General features: G+C 50.7%; 1 protein-coding gene and 1 long non-coding RNA gene across 2 annotated transcripts in view; both read right to left on the bottom strand.

Moving 5' to 3' along the window:
- LOC122392139 (glucose transporter type 1-like) overlaps positions 1-7074 on the bottom strand; it is a 52092-nt gene extending 45018 nt beyond the window's left edge. Inside the window, exons 1-5 of the mRNA XM_043386708.1 lie at positions 6953-7074; positions 6465-6586; positions 5133-5236; positions 4520-4673; positions 2964-3110 (exon numbers count right to left, since the gene is read on the bottom strand). Coding sequence (XP_043242643.1) covers positions 2964-3110; positions 4520-4673; positions 5133-5236; positions 6465-6586; positions 6953-6962 — 537 coding nt within the window. The 5' untranslated portion in view covers positions 6963-7074. The remainder of the gene's footprint in view (positions 1-2963; positions 3111-4519; positions 4674-5132; positions 5237-6464; positions 6587-6952) is intronic.
- A 274-nt stretch (positions 7075-7348) lies between these two features.
- Positions 7349-12437, bottom strand: LOC122392141. Its single transcript, XR_006258468.1, has 3 exons — positions 12303-12437; positions 9129-9310; positions 7349-7618 (listed from the first exon to the last, which is right to left on the bottom strand). It is a non-coding gene; the product is annotated as an uncharacterized LOC122392141 (long non-coding RNA).
- Positions 12438-13191: the final 754 nt, after the last annotated feature.

Genomic DNA, 13191 nt, shown 5'->3' with positions numbered 1-13191 from the left:
CGTCCCGTGATATTTAAAAGTTGGTCACGACCAAAAAGTTTTACCTATCCATTATCGAGCCGGTGTGGCACCAAGCAGTTGCAAGATTTCGGGGCGATAACTCCTTGACCTGCAAACAACGAACTCTCAAAGCGTGACGTCTTAGCATAGGAAAATGGAATTATCTACCCGCACTCGGCCCCATTCCCCTGTCGTCGCGTCGGACCCTCCCCGGCCGGTCGCTCGCACGTCTCCTGAGACGCCACCTCCCCACCGAGCGGCCACCTCCTCCTCTCCCTCTCGAGCAGCTCCAATCACTCAGCAGTCCAAATTCCGGTCTGTTTGCCCGTCTCGGCGCTCACACGGAACACGTGTCTCCCAGCGCCACGACCGCCGCCTGCCACCGTGATGGGATAACCCGGGTCAGCCTCCCGGAGCAGCGTGTGACCTTTCCGACTGAGACCCAGCGTCGGCATAACCTCGCGTCGCCCTGGCAACCGAGAATGAAGGTCCGGCGCACCGATAAAACTCATCTCAACTATTCCTGGCCCGAGAGCGGCGTCTCCATTTTTAACTGACGCGACGGAAAACAACGTCTGAGCCGTGACGCCGCTCTGCATAGTGTATATCGGATTAGGACGGGATAGAGGGGGGCGTTCGTATTTCTGTCCGAGATGAAACAGCGCGATAAAGTTACGGATTTGTCATGAGCTGACAAAGCCAGCCATACTATGTAGGGCCGCACGTTACTTGCTTGCGTTGTAGCTGAGTTACTATGCCAACGTAAGCAACTTGAGTAAGCTGCTTAGTGCTTACACTGAGCACGATACTTGACAGCCGTCACAAGCTATACCTATCATATACCGGTTATCTGAAAGACCCGTCTGGTGATCAGTTGCTAGCTGACCGTTCGTATAGTGACCTTCTACAGGGTGATTTTTTTTAACTGTTAAAAAGTAAACGTCAATGGTGGTCCCAAAATCGAAAAATCTTGTGCAAAAAAGCAATGCACGACGCACGTGATAGATAAATCTGGGACATTTTGTATGGTGTCATGATTTGTCCCTTTTAACCGAAGGCCTCGGCCCCAATGGAGCCTGAAAATGTCCCACCAATCGGGCACTCATGGTCCACCGCCGTTCAGTAAGGAACGACACAAAACGATGATTTTGAAGCATTGAGGCAGTTCGAAGCATACGATCATCAAGGAGATACCTCAGAAAGACGTTAAATAATGCAGGAACAAGCTTGTAGTCATAAATGACCTTCAAACGGTCCATCTGGCGTATGTGCAACCTCTGAAGAATCAGTCTTCAGGGAGAAACAAAAAACAGCGAATCAGACACCACCAGGGCCACCAGTAGCAAAATCCTCGACCTGCCTTTTCTAGACTTCTAGTTTTTGGACCCAGGTATGGCAAATATAACAAGAAAACATTGGAAATATCTGGCAGAGCTGAAAATGGGTGATAGGAGCCTTTTCAGTCCGCCTAATGAGCATGGGAGTCCATGGTACTGTTCAACACGTGCTCAGGCGGGCTGATTCGTGTCGGTGAGAGAGGGGGTAACTTCAAGCACAAGTAAAATACACGATGGACGTTCCTTCGCATCGTGTCTGCATGAAATCAAAATGTCCCAGAATGCTCGTCATGCTGGTATATAATTTTACCATATATATTTGCATTTTAACGCCACTAAACCTCATTACTTTTTAACCCTCGCCCGTAAACGGCGATCTGCCACCTTCGCCCATGCAGGGGGGGGGGGTTGGTGCGACCCCCCCTTGGCGTTTGAAAACGGAGCGTCGTAGAGCTTAGCGGAAAAGACCAACGGATTGCTCTCGCCGAGATCTCGCGATTGGTGGTATATTTTTTGGTCCTAGGTCAACATTTGACCTACTTTTGACCGGTCAAAGGTCAAATTTTCGGGAAAATAGACTTTTTTTCAACTTTCCGCGGCGATTGCGGCAAAACGGTGGGAGATATCGACTTGAAACCTTCACTATCGTGTTCCTTGATCAATTCTCTATCGTTTGGTATGTATTTCGTTTCCCTAGCTCTAAAAATGGCGCGTTGGGAGCGCCGGAAGTCGGCAAGGTCACAGTCGGCGGCAGAAATTCGAAAAAATCAAAATTTAAATTTTTGAAATCTGATTGTATTTTTGGATTTGGGAGGTCCATTTGCTCCCTATAGAAGCTAATATTGCTGCATATTCCCATTGAGGTGACAAGAATTAGCAAAATAGTGGTTCGGGCGCTTTTCAAAAATAGTACCGGACGCTGTTCCTCTTGTGACGTCATAGCTCCGTGACCTGACCTGACCCGGTCAAGTTTCTTATACCATATGATAGCCAATACTTGCCCCAACATGCATGGGAAGTTTCATCACGATCCATCAACCGATGTCCGTACCACCGGCAGGAAACCTCGGGCGTTGGCACTCAGTTTGTGAAAATCCGGCCGGAGGCTGTTCCCTTTGTGACGTCATAACTCCGTGACCTGACATGACCCGGTCAAATTTTCTTTTATCAAAAGATGCGCAAGGTTTGCCTCATAAGGTACCCAAAATTTGGCGGCGCTGCGCGCCGCCGTTTTTGCACTATTTCCGAAAAACCTCAGGGGGGGGGTTGCACCAACCCCCCCCCCCCTACATGGGCGAGGGTTAACAAGTAAAAAAATCACCCTGTATATGGTGACCGTTCGTCTTACGACCCTCCGTCTGGTCAACGTCCGTCTAGTGACCGCCCGTCTAGTGACCGACAGTCAGTCGACCGTTTGTCCATGACCCTCCGTGCGCTGACCGACCGTCCCCCGACCGTCCGTCAGCAGACCGTCCGTTTAGTGACCCTCCGGCTGGTGACTGTCCCTTAGCTGACTTTTCGTCAGCTGACTGTCCGAAAGTGGCTGCCCGTCCGCCGACCGTTCGTCTCGTGACCAACCGTCTGCGGACCGACCCTCCGCTCATGACCGGTCGCTCAGTGACCCACCTGTTCCACGGACCGGGCCTTCCTGCGCCTCTGCTCCTCCTCCAGTCGTTCGACGCACTCCCTCAGCTCCTCCATCTCGGCCTTGGCGCTCTGCAGCTGGTCGATCTCATGGCGGATCATGTGCACGTCCTTCCTCACCTCAGATACCTGCCGGACATACATAGGAGGCGCGTCGGCACATCGATCATGTGCACGTCCTTCCTCACCTCAGATACCTGCCGGACATACATAGGAGGCGCGTCGGTACACCGATCATGTACGTCCTTCCTCACCTCAGATACCTGCACGGTACATAGGAGGTGCGTCGGTACACCGATCATATAGGAGAAGTGCCTCGACGGCACAGAACAAGAGAATGTTAATCGGTGTATAATATTAAAAGGAGCGATGTCAGCACGTTCACTGTCATAAAACTTATGTCTTCTAATAACGAAGCAGGTCATTACGCGGCAATTACAGAAGATGATGCACACAAACGTTACGACGCTATGCGTATACGGACAGGACAAATATATTTTGTTCTACCTATTCTTTAGAAGTTGGTTGGCACACGTGGATGATAAAGGCACCAGGGATCGCTAAATATAAACCCGGCAAGGCAAAGAAGATGCATACTATTAGTTTAGGGAGAAATAGGTATTAACAAAAAAGAGGAGCAGCCCGGCGTGGAATAGCGTCCAATGCATACCGGAGTAGACCGCAGATAGGATGGCCAGATAGGAGAAGGAGGATCTAGAGAAACGGGCTATAAAGGAAAACAGGGGTAGTAACTGTCCCGAGTCCTCTGGCCAGTCTTTGACGGATGAATACGCAATCTGGCTATTGCCTTCCCTCACATGCAGACTTGGCTTATCACTACCCGTGAGTGTGGCCGCTGTTTGACATATGCTGGGAGAGTGTATGCACCTACCAAGCGCTATCATGACATAGACATTTAGCACATTTCAAACAGGCGATCCCACGAGCCCAGGGGTTCTGTGGAGTGCGGACGGTACCGACTCAAATAACTGGGACTCATAAGCTAGCCCATAAGCTGAGACGTGAGATGACATTTCGCTTGTCACCTCTTCCTGGGTGGGTCAATAAACTTTTTTTGCCATTACGTTCTATCTGTTCATTGCTGTTGTTACCTGACCTGACGTGGACTGTCGCCATTCATCTACGATTGACAATCGATGACCGAGTTGGTGGACTCCTAAACCACTTGACCTGTACCTGACGACTCACCTCCGACTGACAGTTGATAACGATGTCAGTGAGCTCCCTCAGACCCTCAACTGACCTAATCTGACCTGACGTGGTCTGCTCACTCACCTCCGACTGACAGTTGATGACCGTGCCGGTGAGCTCAGCACCTCAGCACCTGACCTGACCTAACCTGATCTGACCACCCACCTTCGACTGGCACTTGATTACAGATTCTGTGAGTTCGCTCAGTACTTGACCTGACCTGACCTATATTCTGACCTCCGAATGGTAGTTGATGAGTGAGTCAGTGAGCTCCCGTATCTGACCTGTTCTGACCTGACCTGACCTGCAGGCCTATCTCCACCCACCTCCGACTGACAGTTGATGACTGAGTCGGTGAGCTCCCTCAGTTGAGCGCGGATGACCTTGAGCTGAGCGTTGGTCTCCGTGTATCGGTCGGACTGGATGCTGTCCAGCTTGGCGGTCAGGTTTCGAGACATGGTGGTCAGCTGCCTCTGCAGGCTAAACAGACAGAGCGGTGATGTTGTCGACATAAGAGAGGAGACGTGGGCGACGTTAGGACAAGAGGGAAATGTGAGGGAAGCCAGGACAAAGAAAGACGCGAGCAGCACAATGACAGTAATCGCAGTAATCGCCACGCCATGTGTGGATCGCCCATGATCGTAAATACATACATACATACATACATACATACATACAGATGGAAGACGTCAGGCGAAAGTGTACTTTTGCATAAATGCTGTGTTAAGCTGAACGTTGTAAGCAGATGATTGAGTCGGCTAAGCTATAGGCGGAGAATGTTATAACCTTATGCTGAGTTGAACGTTGTGAGATAGCGAGCGAGCTAGCACGGTTATACACTCAGTGACATTCGCTGACATCTTATTAAAAAATTTAACTGTTTATTCTGACCAGCTGAAGCCTACAGGAGAGCAAACAGAGCGGCACGCCCCGTCTCACCTGCGCAGCATCTGTTTCACCGTCTGCTCCTCGTACTCGTCGTCAGCGGCGTAGCCCTGGTCGGCGCCGACGTCCGCAGAGAACGCGTCGTGCGGGTCGTCATCCTGAGCAAACGAATGACCGTGAACTTACCGATGCATGCGTACGCCTACGCATTCAGCGACCAGTTCCAATTTACTTCATTTCATTTCATTTCATTTCATTTATTGACCATATCAGCCACGGGACATGCCCATTTACGGCCAAAGTCACAGCACAATAAAAATACATGAACCATACACAGTCTTCATAAAATTTTCCCTTTTGCTAAAGTACAAGATAAAATAAGAAAAAAATAAAAATTTAGAAATTTAAAAATAAACAAATGCGAGCACTAAACATGCTAAAATCGTTTCAAGCGCTGTGAGAACAAGCACTCTTAACATACCTTAAAATACAAGACCTGACTCGAGATAAAGAATCATGAAATATGTCGACCTCATCACATCGCTGCAAAAACTCATTCATCACCCTGGGAAGCCTACAAAACATGCCCATTTTCACCGTTTCTACTCTTCCGTGGGGCACCGCAAGAAAAGTAGCAGCCGGGTGATGCGGGGCGGAACGGCCAAGCCGAAGTGCGACCGCAAGAAGCTGGAGTCGATATTACTTTTCAAGATGCGTGTCGAGAACATTAAGTCATGTTGAGTTCGCCTTACATTCAGTGGACAGAGAGAAAAGTGAGAAAGCAGGCGGCTATAGTCGAGAGTTTGTGGCGCGCCAGAAACGTGGGTCGACAACCAGATAACAAATTTGTGTTGTACGCGCTCTATTCGTTCTGTATGGGACTTCGCCGCCCCACCCCACACCACGCTACAATACTCCAGTATGGACCTCACATTAGCACAATATGCAGCGATCAAAGCCGTTCGGTTAAATTTGACCTGTCGTCCAGACTGAAAAGAACGTATCATCACACCGAGTGCCCTATTGGCTTTGGAGACAATGCTATCGACATGCAACTGAAACGTGAGCTTACTATCAATGATGACGCCAAGATCTCTGATGAATTCTTCAAATTTTCAGTAACGGTCAAATCGACCATTGTGAGCACAAATATGACAATTAGTTATTTTGACATTTGAGCTGTTCTTCGTGGTTGAACTCCAGATTAAATGACGGGAAACCTCAAAACGTCGCGAAAATGGTGACCTACTCCTTATGTAGGTAAGCAAATTTCTGGAGATCGACAGAACAAAGGTCATTTTCATTTCGTCACCAAGGGAATACTCCTAAGCCACAGTTACACCACCTCCGTTCAGCCATGCCCGTGGCGGAGCCTGTGAACCGCACCTGGAAGGGATCGGGCGGCCGGGCGGCACCCAGCGGCGAGTCTCCCGGCTCCAGCAGCAACAACCGTCCCGGCTCCGGGCCAATGTACCGCACCGGCTCATCCAGCAGGCGAATACTGTACTCTGGCGGCGGAACAGACGGTCAGTGACAGTGTTTTCTATCCGAGACATTCAGCAACTTGATGAGCGCACTAGAAGCACAGCATGGAAAAAGAGCGCGTGCTGTGCGGTACAGTCTATCAGCGCAGGTGTACTGCGGCACAGCCTAACAACGCACGTCGCGTGAACAAGTTACTTAGACCAGCAAAGTGCTGACGAATAGCTCCGAAGTCAATGGACATTTCAAGGCAAGCGTCGACAGACGATTGATGATTGAGTCGCTAGTGCTACAATAAGTGTCAATATTATTGTATAGTTTCAAAGCATCGCATGACATGCTATCGATTCCTCGACGCGCCTAGGACGCGATGGTTATCACGAAAAGCTCACCGGGCGGCATCAGGTCGACGCCGGTGACCACCTCGTCCAGCCGGCGCTCCAGCTGGTCCCAGGCCGGCCCGTGGCCCGCCGAGAGGGTGCGCCGCGGCGGCGGCTGGCCCTCGGACAGCTCCCGTGACCGCGCCGGCCGCTCCGGCAGCGGCAGGGTCCGGAACGCCGCCGACCGGTCCGGCAGCGTCCGCGGCGGACGGTCCGGCAGCGTCCGGGGCAGCACCGGACGGTCCGGCAGGGTCCGGGGCGGCACCGGACGGTCCGACAGCGACCTCCTCGGCGTCTGCTCGCCGGGCAGCCGCTGCGCCGGCGGCCCGGACCCCTCGGACGGCGGCCGCGCCGCCGCCGGCTGTCGCTCGGACAGCGCGGTGCGCGGCGGCGGCGCCGGCTGCGAGAGCGCCCGCTGGTGACCGGCGCGCGCCTCCACGCCCTCCGACCGGCCGCCGGAGAAGGTGGACAGCGTGGGCACATGGCTGGGCGGCCCGAACGCCGGTCCGGCCGGCCGGCCCAGCGTCACCTCGACCAGCTCGCCGGAGGGCTGGGAGGGCGGCGGCTCGGCCGGCGGCCGGCCGGGCCAGGCCGCGCCGAGTCCGTCGGCGGCTGCCGGCCGGCCGGGTGCGCTCATCGGACGGGCTCGCCGCCGCGTCTCGCCCATCGCAGTGTCACCTGCGGAGGACGGTGCAGGTCAGGTGCGGGGCGAGAGGGGATCGCTCGTCAGTCGCTGTTGCTATGCTATCACTGTCGTTTAGGCAGACATGCCAGCCAGTCGCTGAATCTACATACCGATACGAGTAGGAAAAATGTGAATACGTATCTTAAATTTAGCATAGCTACTAAGCGCCGAGGGTCATCACCAAACCATCAATTCATTCACCTGCTGTCATCTCAGCAGTGTTATTACGTCAGCCAGCTACCAATAGGCATACCAATATTTATTATTTATATCAATCACACTCAGCACATCGACGTCAGCCAAAAGGCGGACTCGATCTATCCATCTCGATGGCTCAGCTCGGACCAAAGTACCGCCGGCGGCCGGCGATCAGACTGGGCCCTCGGCAGCCGCTTCCGCGTGACTCCGCCCGGGGCTGCCGGCGCGTTACTACGGCACGACCAGGAAGCTGAGCCGGCGCGCCGCCCGGGATCGAACTGATGACGTCACTGGTGGCTCAAGTTAGCGGCGCGTGACGTCAGCGGGCCTCTGGGGTGGTGATTCTGGCCGTCGGCTCTGCACGCTGCCGACCTTCGTGGGGTCGGTCAGCGGGGAAATCAGCCCGCAGTGGCCGGTAACGGCGCTGAAAGGATTGTCCGGCATGGAGATCGGTGGCGTGGAAAGCCTCACAAAAAGGCATTAGTGAAGCTTAGAAGGCGCGATGGAAATGTACCGCAAACCTACATTGGGATTTTCTAAGGGAGCGTAAAACGTGAAAATCAGTGCTATTTTTGTCCTTATACTGTCAACACTCAACATTGAACGATAATAAGCATTAGGCAAGCCACATTGGGGGCAATGTTATGCTGTCCGAGCGTGTCGCCAACTGTGACGCGCACAGTGCACATTATCGTACATTCAATCATTCACAGTCTCTATGTGAGTTGCGAATGACTAAAAAAACCAGGGAAGAAGCGGTCCGGCATCACGTAGCACGAAACACGGCGAAGTTATTGTTGCGCTCGCTAGATGGCACTAGTGTTAGCGCCTGAATATATGCTGTACCGCAGAAGTTACACATTCAGTCGCTAGATGGCACTACTGACAAGCGCCTGAAAGTTACACTGTGCCGCAAGGCAGCAATGCAGCGCGGCGCAGTCTAAGGGCCGTCAGTAGGTATGCTTACTCGGACAATGGACATTACAAACGCGTGTGCAATGTGCATGAGGCATGAGGCTATATGCACATGAGGCTATATACACTGTATGTATGTGGTATGTGGTGAGAGAATTCAGCATCAGAATTAGCCATCGATTACCATGAGAAAATTCACATGGTCCACATTACATAAAGGGCATCCATTGCACAATGCACATACGCTCTTTCGTAAAAGCAAAACAAAAGCAAAAGCTAAGCAATCTAAAGTGCCCTTGGGGACACGTATTGCAGGGTTTTCTACCAACAGCGCTTTCTTCCATATCAGCCGACTATGCCAGAGCTTGTCAATTCGCTCCCGTCACCCACCTCCACGGGCGGCTGGAGTGCCATGCTTCAGGATGGACCAGTGGAAGGTGTAGAGAATGGTGCAGGCCGCGGCGCCGCCGGTGGAGCGCCGCACACGCCGCCGCCGACGACCGGTGCGCAGGGATCAGTGGCCGCGCCACGCGGGTTACTCGGTCCCACGCCCTCCTGTCGCCGCCGACATTCTGAGACAAAATGCCAGCCTGTCAGAGCCGAGAAGGGCGCAGTTGAGTCCCCGCCCAGCCATGGTTCCCCAGTGCACCGAACTCGTAAAGGATGGCGGTTAGAATGTCAGCCTGAAGGTGCCTTCAGGCTCAAATGCCTATTTATTCTGACCTTTAAGTGCGAATAAGTAATCTCTAGTCATGAACAGCGATCGATCTCGAATGCATAAATAGATGCACTGATTGAATATGCATAGGTATTGCATAGTTAGAAGAAAACAAGCATATATTCTGGAGCTCACTCACTGAAAATTTGCAGCTTTGCATTTTTCTTTGCACATGCCCATTGCCTATATCAAACCTGAACATCGACGTTTTTTCAGATTGGTCACTGCCTACAATATGTATTAGGCGCCAGATTATATCGACGATAATCACGGAGCTTTTGATGAGCCCGCTGAAATGTGAGCGAGGTAATTGGTGGTGGTTGATATATAAGTTAGGTATCTAACGTCTTGAGGTCAAGGTCATGCATGGTAGAGAGACTAAGATCGTTCGAGGAACATGTCCATTATCCCTCGCGTGCCCGGGGGCGTTTTTCGCCCCCCCCCCCTGGCGAATATTGGCGATAACTCCCGAACGCTCTTGAATAGGAAAGCGAGGGGCTGGGGTCTCCAGCCGAACGCGCGGGGCTGGGGGGGGGGGGGGTAAATTTTACTCCCCCTGTTATCTCCCGAACTAATGGTCCGATTTGGAAAATTCAAACGCTAATCGAAAGATCTCATCACGGACAACTAAAAACATGTACTTTATTTAAAGTTTGAGGTCAAGGTCAAGGTCAGGTCAAGGGTACAAATTGCAAGTTTCTACAGTATCGGCCTTGCACCGTAGTTGCCGAAGAATGGAGTCATGGACTGAGACTGATTGCCCAAAACGTGTTCTTAGGCTACCAAGACAACATTCGTTGCATACAATATCATTCAGAGGTCAAGGTCAAGGTCAGGTCAGGTCAGGTCACCAAAAATGATATAGAAAAGGGCATGTGCGACACATGTTTTTTGGGTCATTTTACTCATAGAATTCAATAGGCACACTCAATAAGTGATATGGACCACCTGTGGATGAATTTCAGGTCAAGGTCAGGTCAAGGTCAGGTCAAGTGAGGTCAAATTTTGAAGTTGGTTGTTAAGGCCTAAAAAGGTGTCTATCTGATGCAGTTTTCACGGCGAATCGAATGGTGCTATTTTTGTTTCCGTACGAGGTCTAGAACTTCCAAAAAAATCATTTTCAAAATTTTTGTGTGTCGTGACGTCATAAAACTTTGAATAACTCCCACATTTTTGAACCGATTCTTCTAAAAATTGGTATGTAGGTGCACATAGACCACTTCTCTGACATATATTCCGTTTTTTCGATACACTCAAAATTTTGGATTTTATAATTATTTTCCCAAAGAAGTCAGTTTTTTGAAAAAATTGGGTCAAAATCCAAAATTTTCAAAAAACCCAGATGGTCATTTGATAGACAAAGTAGAATTACGTGTAACCTTTTTTGTTACGTCTTGATTCCTTTAAAAATGAAGATGTTAGCGGCGTTTGAAATTTTGCCGTTTTTGAGGCGAAAATGGCGAACATGACGTCACTAATAGAAAACGTCAATTTCTCAAAAATTTTCCGACGGATTTCGCTCAAATTTTCAAGGAACGTGTCAAATTGATGTAAGAACAGGTACTGAAAGTTTGGCGGCGCTGCGCGCCGCCGTTTTTGAGATATCGCAAAAATTCGCGAGGGGGGTAAAATTTACCCCCCAGCCCCGCGCGGGTTAAAGTACCCCATCAATTTGACATCTTCTGGGCATTTTTTTGACCTACCAGTTAGCACCCTTGATGACGTCACAGGTTCGATTTTGCTAGACTCCTGCACAGCAAACTATGCACAGCTGCACTGAGTGCACAGCTATATTTGAACCTTGAGTGGAGACGGAGTCACCGAAAAAATCCATCGATTCCGCAACTCTGTATATATAAATATATATATATATATATATATATATATATATATATATATATATATATATATATATATATATATATATATATATATATATATATATATATATATATATATTGCTACCATAAAAAGTCAAACCAACACAGGATTATAAAAGGTTATAAAAAATTTAGCGATTTTTCCATAAAAGGTTATTGTAATTTGTAAAAATCATAACATAGGTATAACGATCATAATCATACACGATCATTATAAAAGGAAATTATTTATTTCATTATTATTATCATTATTTTTAGCTTTTCTGGAGCCACTTTTGTGGTGCACGAGCAATTATGTTGAGAGAAAAAAACATCGAACTTGGGAAAATGTTAAACTGATTCAGTCCTGCGACAAGACCTTTGACCTGAACGGAACGAAAATTACTCATTTTCGTTTCAATTTTTGTTTTCCGATGCGTAAGTAAAAGAAGCCGAATCCGTTCTTTGACCGTACCTATACATAACAGCGATGAGAGCTTTCTAATAACATTATCTACGTTAATATCACCTTAGAATTAGATGTTCATTTTGAGACGAGCTAGTAAATTTAACGAAGATAATGCGCCCAACGTACGAACAGCCATACCCTTCATACACAACAGAGAACGAACAGTGTCGTGGTAGTCGTTAGCGGCGCAGGAAATGTGATATTCCTGGCCCCGAGGAGTAATAATGAGGCCCTCACACGGTTGCCGCGTCATGCCTATAAACGATAGCAATCACAGATCATTAGGGTGGGCGGCACATTCGCGCTCTGGATGCGGCTCGTTACCTCGGAAAGCAGCGAGCGATGGGAGGCGGGCGATGGCATCGGGCGATAGGTAACGATAGAGACACTGGTGGGCGGCGGGCAGTGGGCGGTGGGTGGCTGGAGATGAGGACCTCTTACGGAAAAGGTGGCTGGTGGGCGGCACTCGCCGCAGCCGGGGCGGGAAGGGTCTCCCCCAGCCGCCCCTCGGTGCTCACCTCTCAGTCCGTGCTCCAGCGCCGCCCCGTGCTCCGTCCCGGCCGTGCTCCAGCGCCGCTCCGTGCTCCGCCCCGGCCGCGCGCGCCTCCAGCGCCGCCCGCTCCGCGTCAGGTCATGTCTGCGGCGCGCGGCGGCCGCCCCGAGCCGAGCGCCGTCTCTCGCTGCCGGCGGCTGGCTTACAGCCGGACGGCCGCCCAGCCGAGGTCGATAGGCCGCTTCCCAGAGGCGCCGGCAGATGCCTCTGCGCCGCGCCGGCCGGGCGCGCTCCGACGGCAGAGACACGGACAAATGGCCGCCGGCGCCGACACCGCCGAGCCGCCCCGCGGGTCATTAGGCAGCCCCGCCACGCACCCCCCCCCCCTCACACACACACACCCGGTCATAACCGCCGACCGGGGTGCGGCGGGCCAAAAACCGACCACCAGCGACCACCGGTCCCCGCGTGTGTGCAATGGAGACAGAAGAAGCCGGGATAAAGCATATAGGTAAACCGAGGTACCGTCACCAAGAGATTTACGGCATAGTCATTGAATCAATGTATCGTTTGATAACGTTCTCACTTTGATAACATTGATAGAAACGACATTCCAACGGCCACGTTGTATGGGTGTACCTAACTAGGGCCAAACTGGATAAGGGTACGGTGCAAAGGTCAAATAAAATTCGATCAAGGTCAGGGCCTTGAAGGGGGGAGGTCGGGTTACATTCCATTTGGCAGTATCGAAGTGATGAACATCATATTTGGTATCGTTTCTTTTTCGAACTGGGGCTCAAAGTGTTTGTTTCATAACGTGCTCTGTCCATTTATCTACATGTATAAAGTTAAAGTTAAAGTTACATTTATCTATATGTACGAGTATGCATAAAGTTAAATGTCCTAAGCATGGA

This window comes from Amphibalanus amphitrite, unplaced genomic scaffold, assembly GCF_019059575.1.
Source record: "Amphibalanus amphitrite isolate SeventyFive unplaced genomic scaffold, NRLGWU_Aamphi_draft 000471F_arrow, whole genome shotgun sequence".
In the NCBI taxonomy this organism is placed as follows: Eukaryota; Metazoa; Arthropoda; class Thecostraca; order Balanomorpha; family Balanidae; genus Amphibalanus; species Amphibalanus amphitrite.
This window is presented reverse-complemented; position numbering and strand designations above follow the sequence as displayed.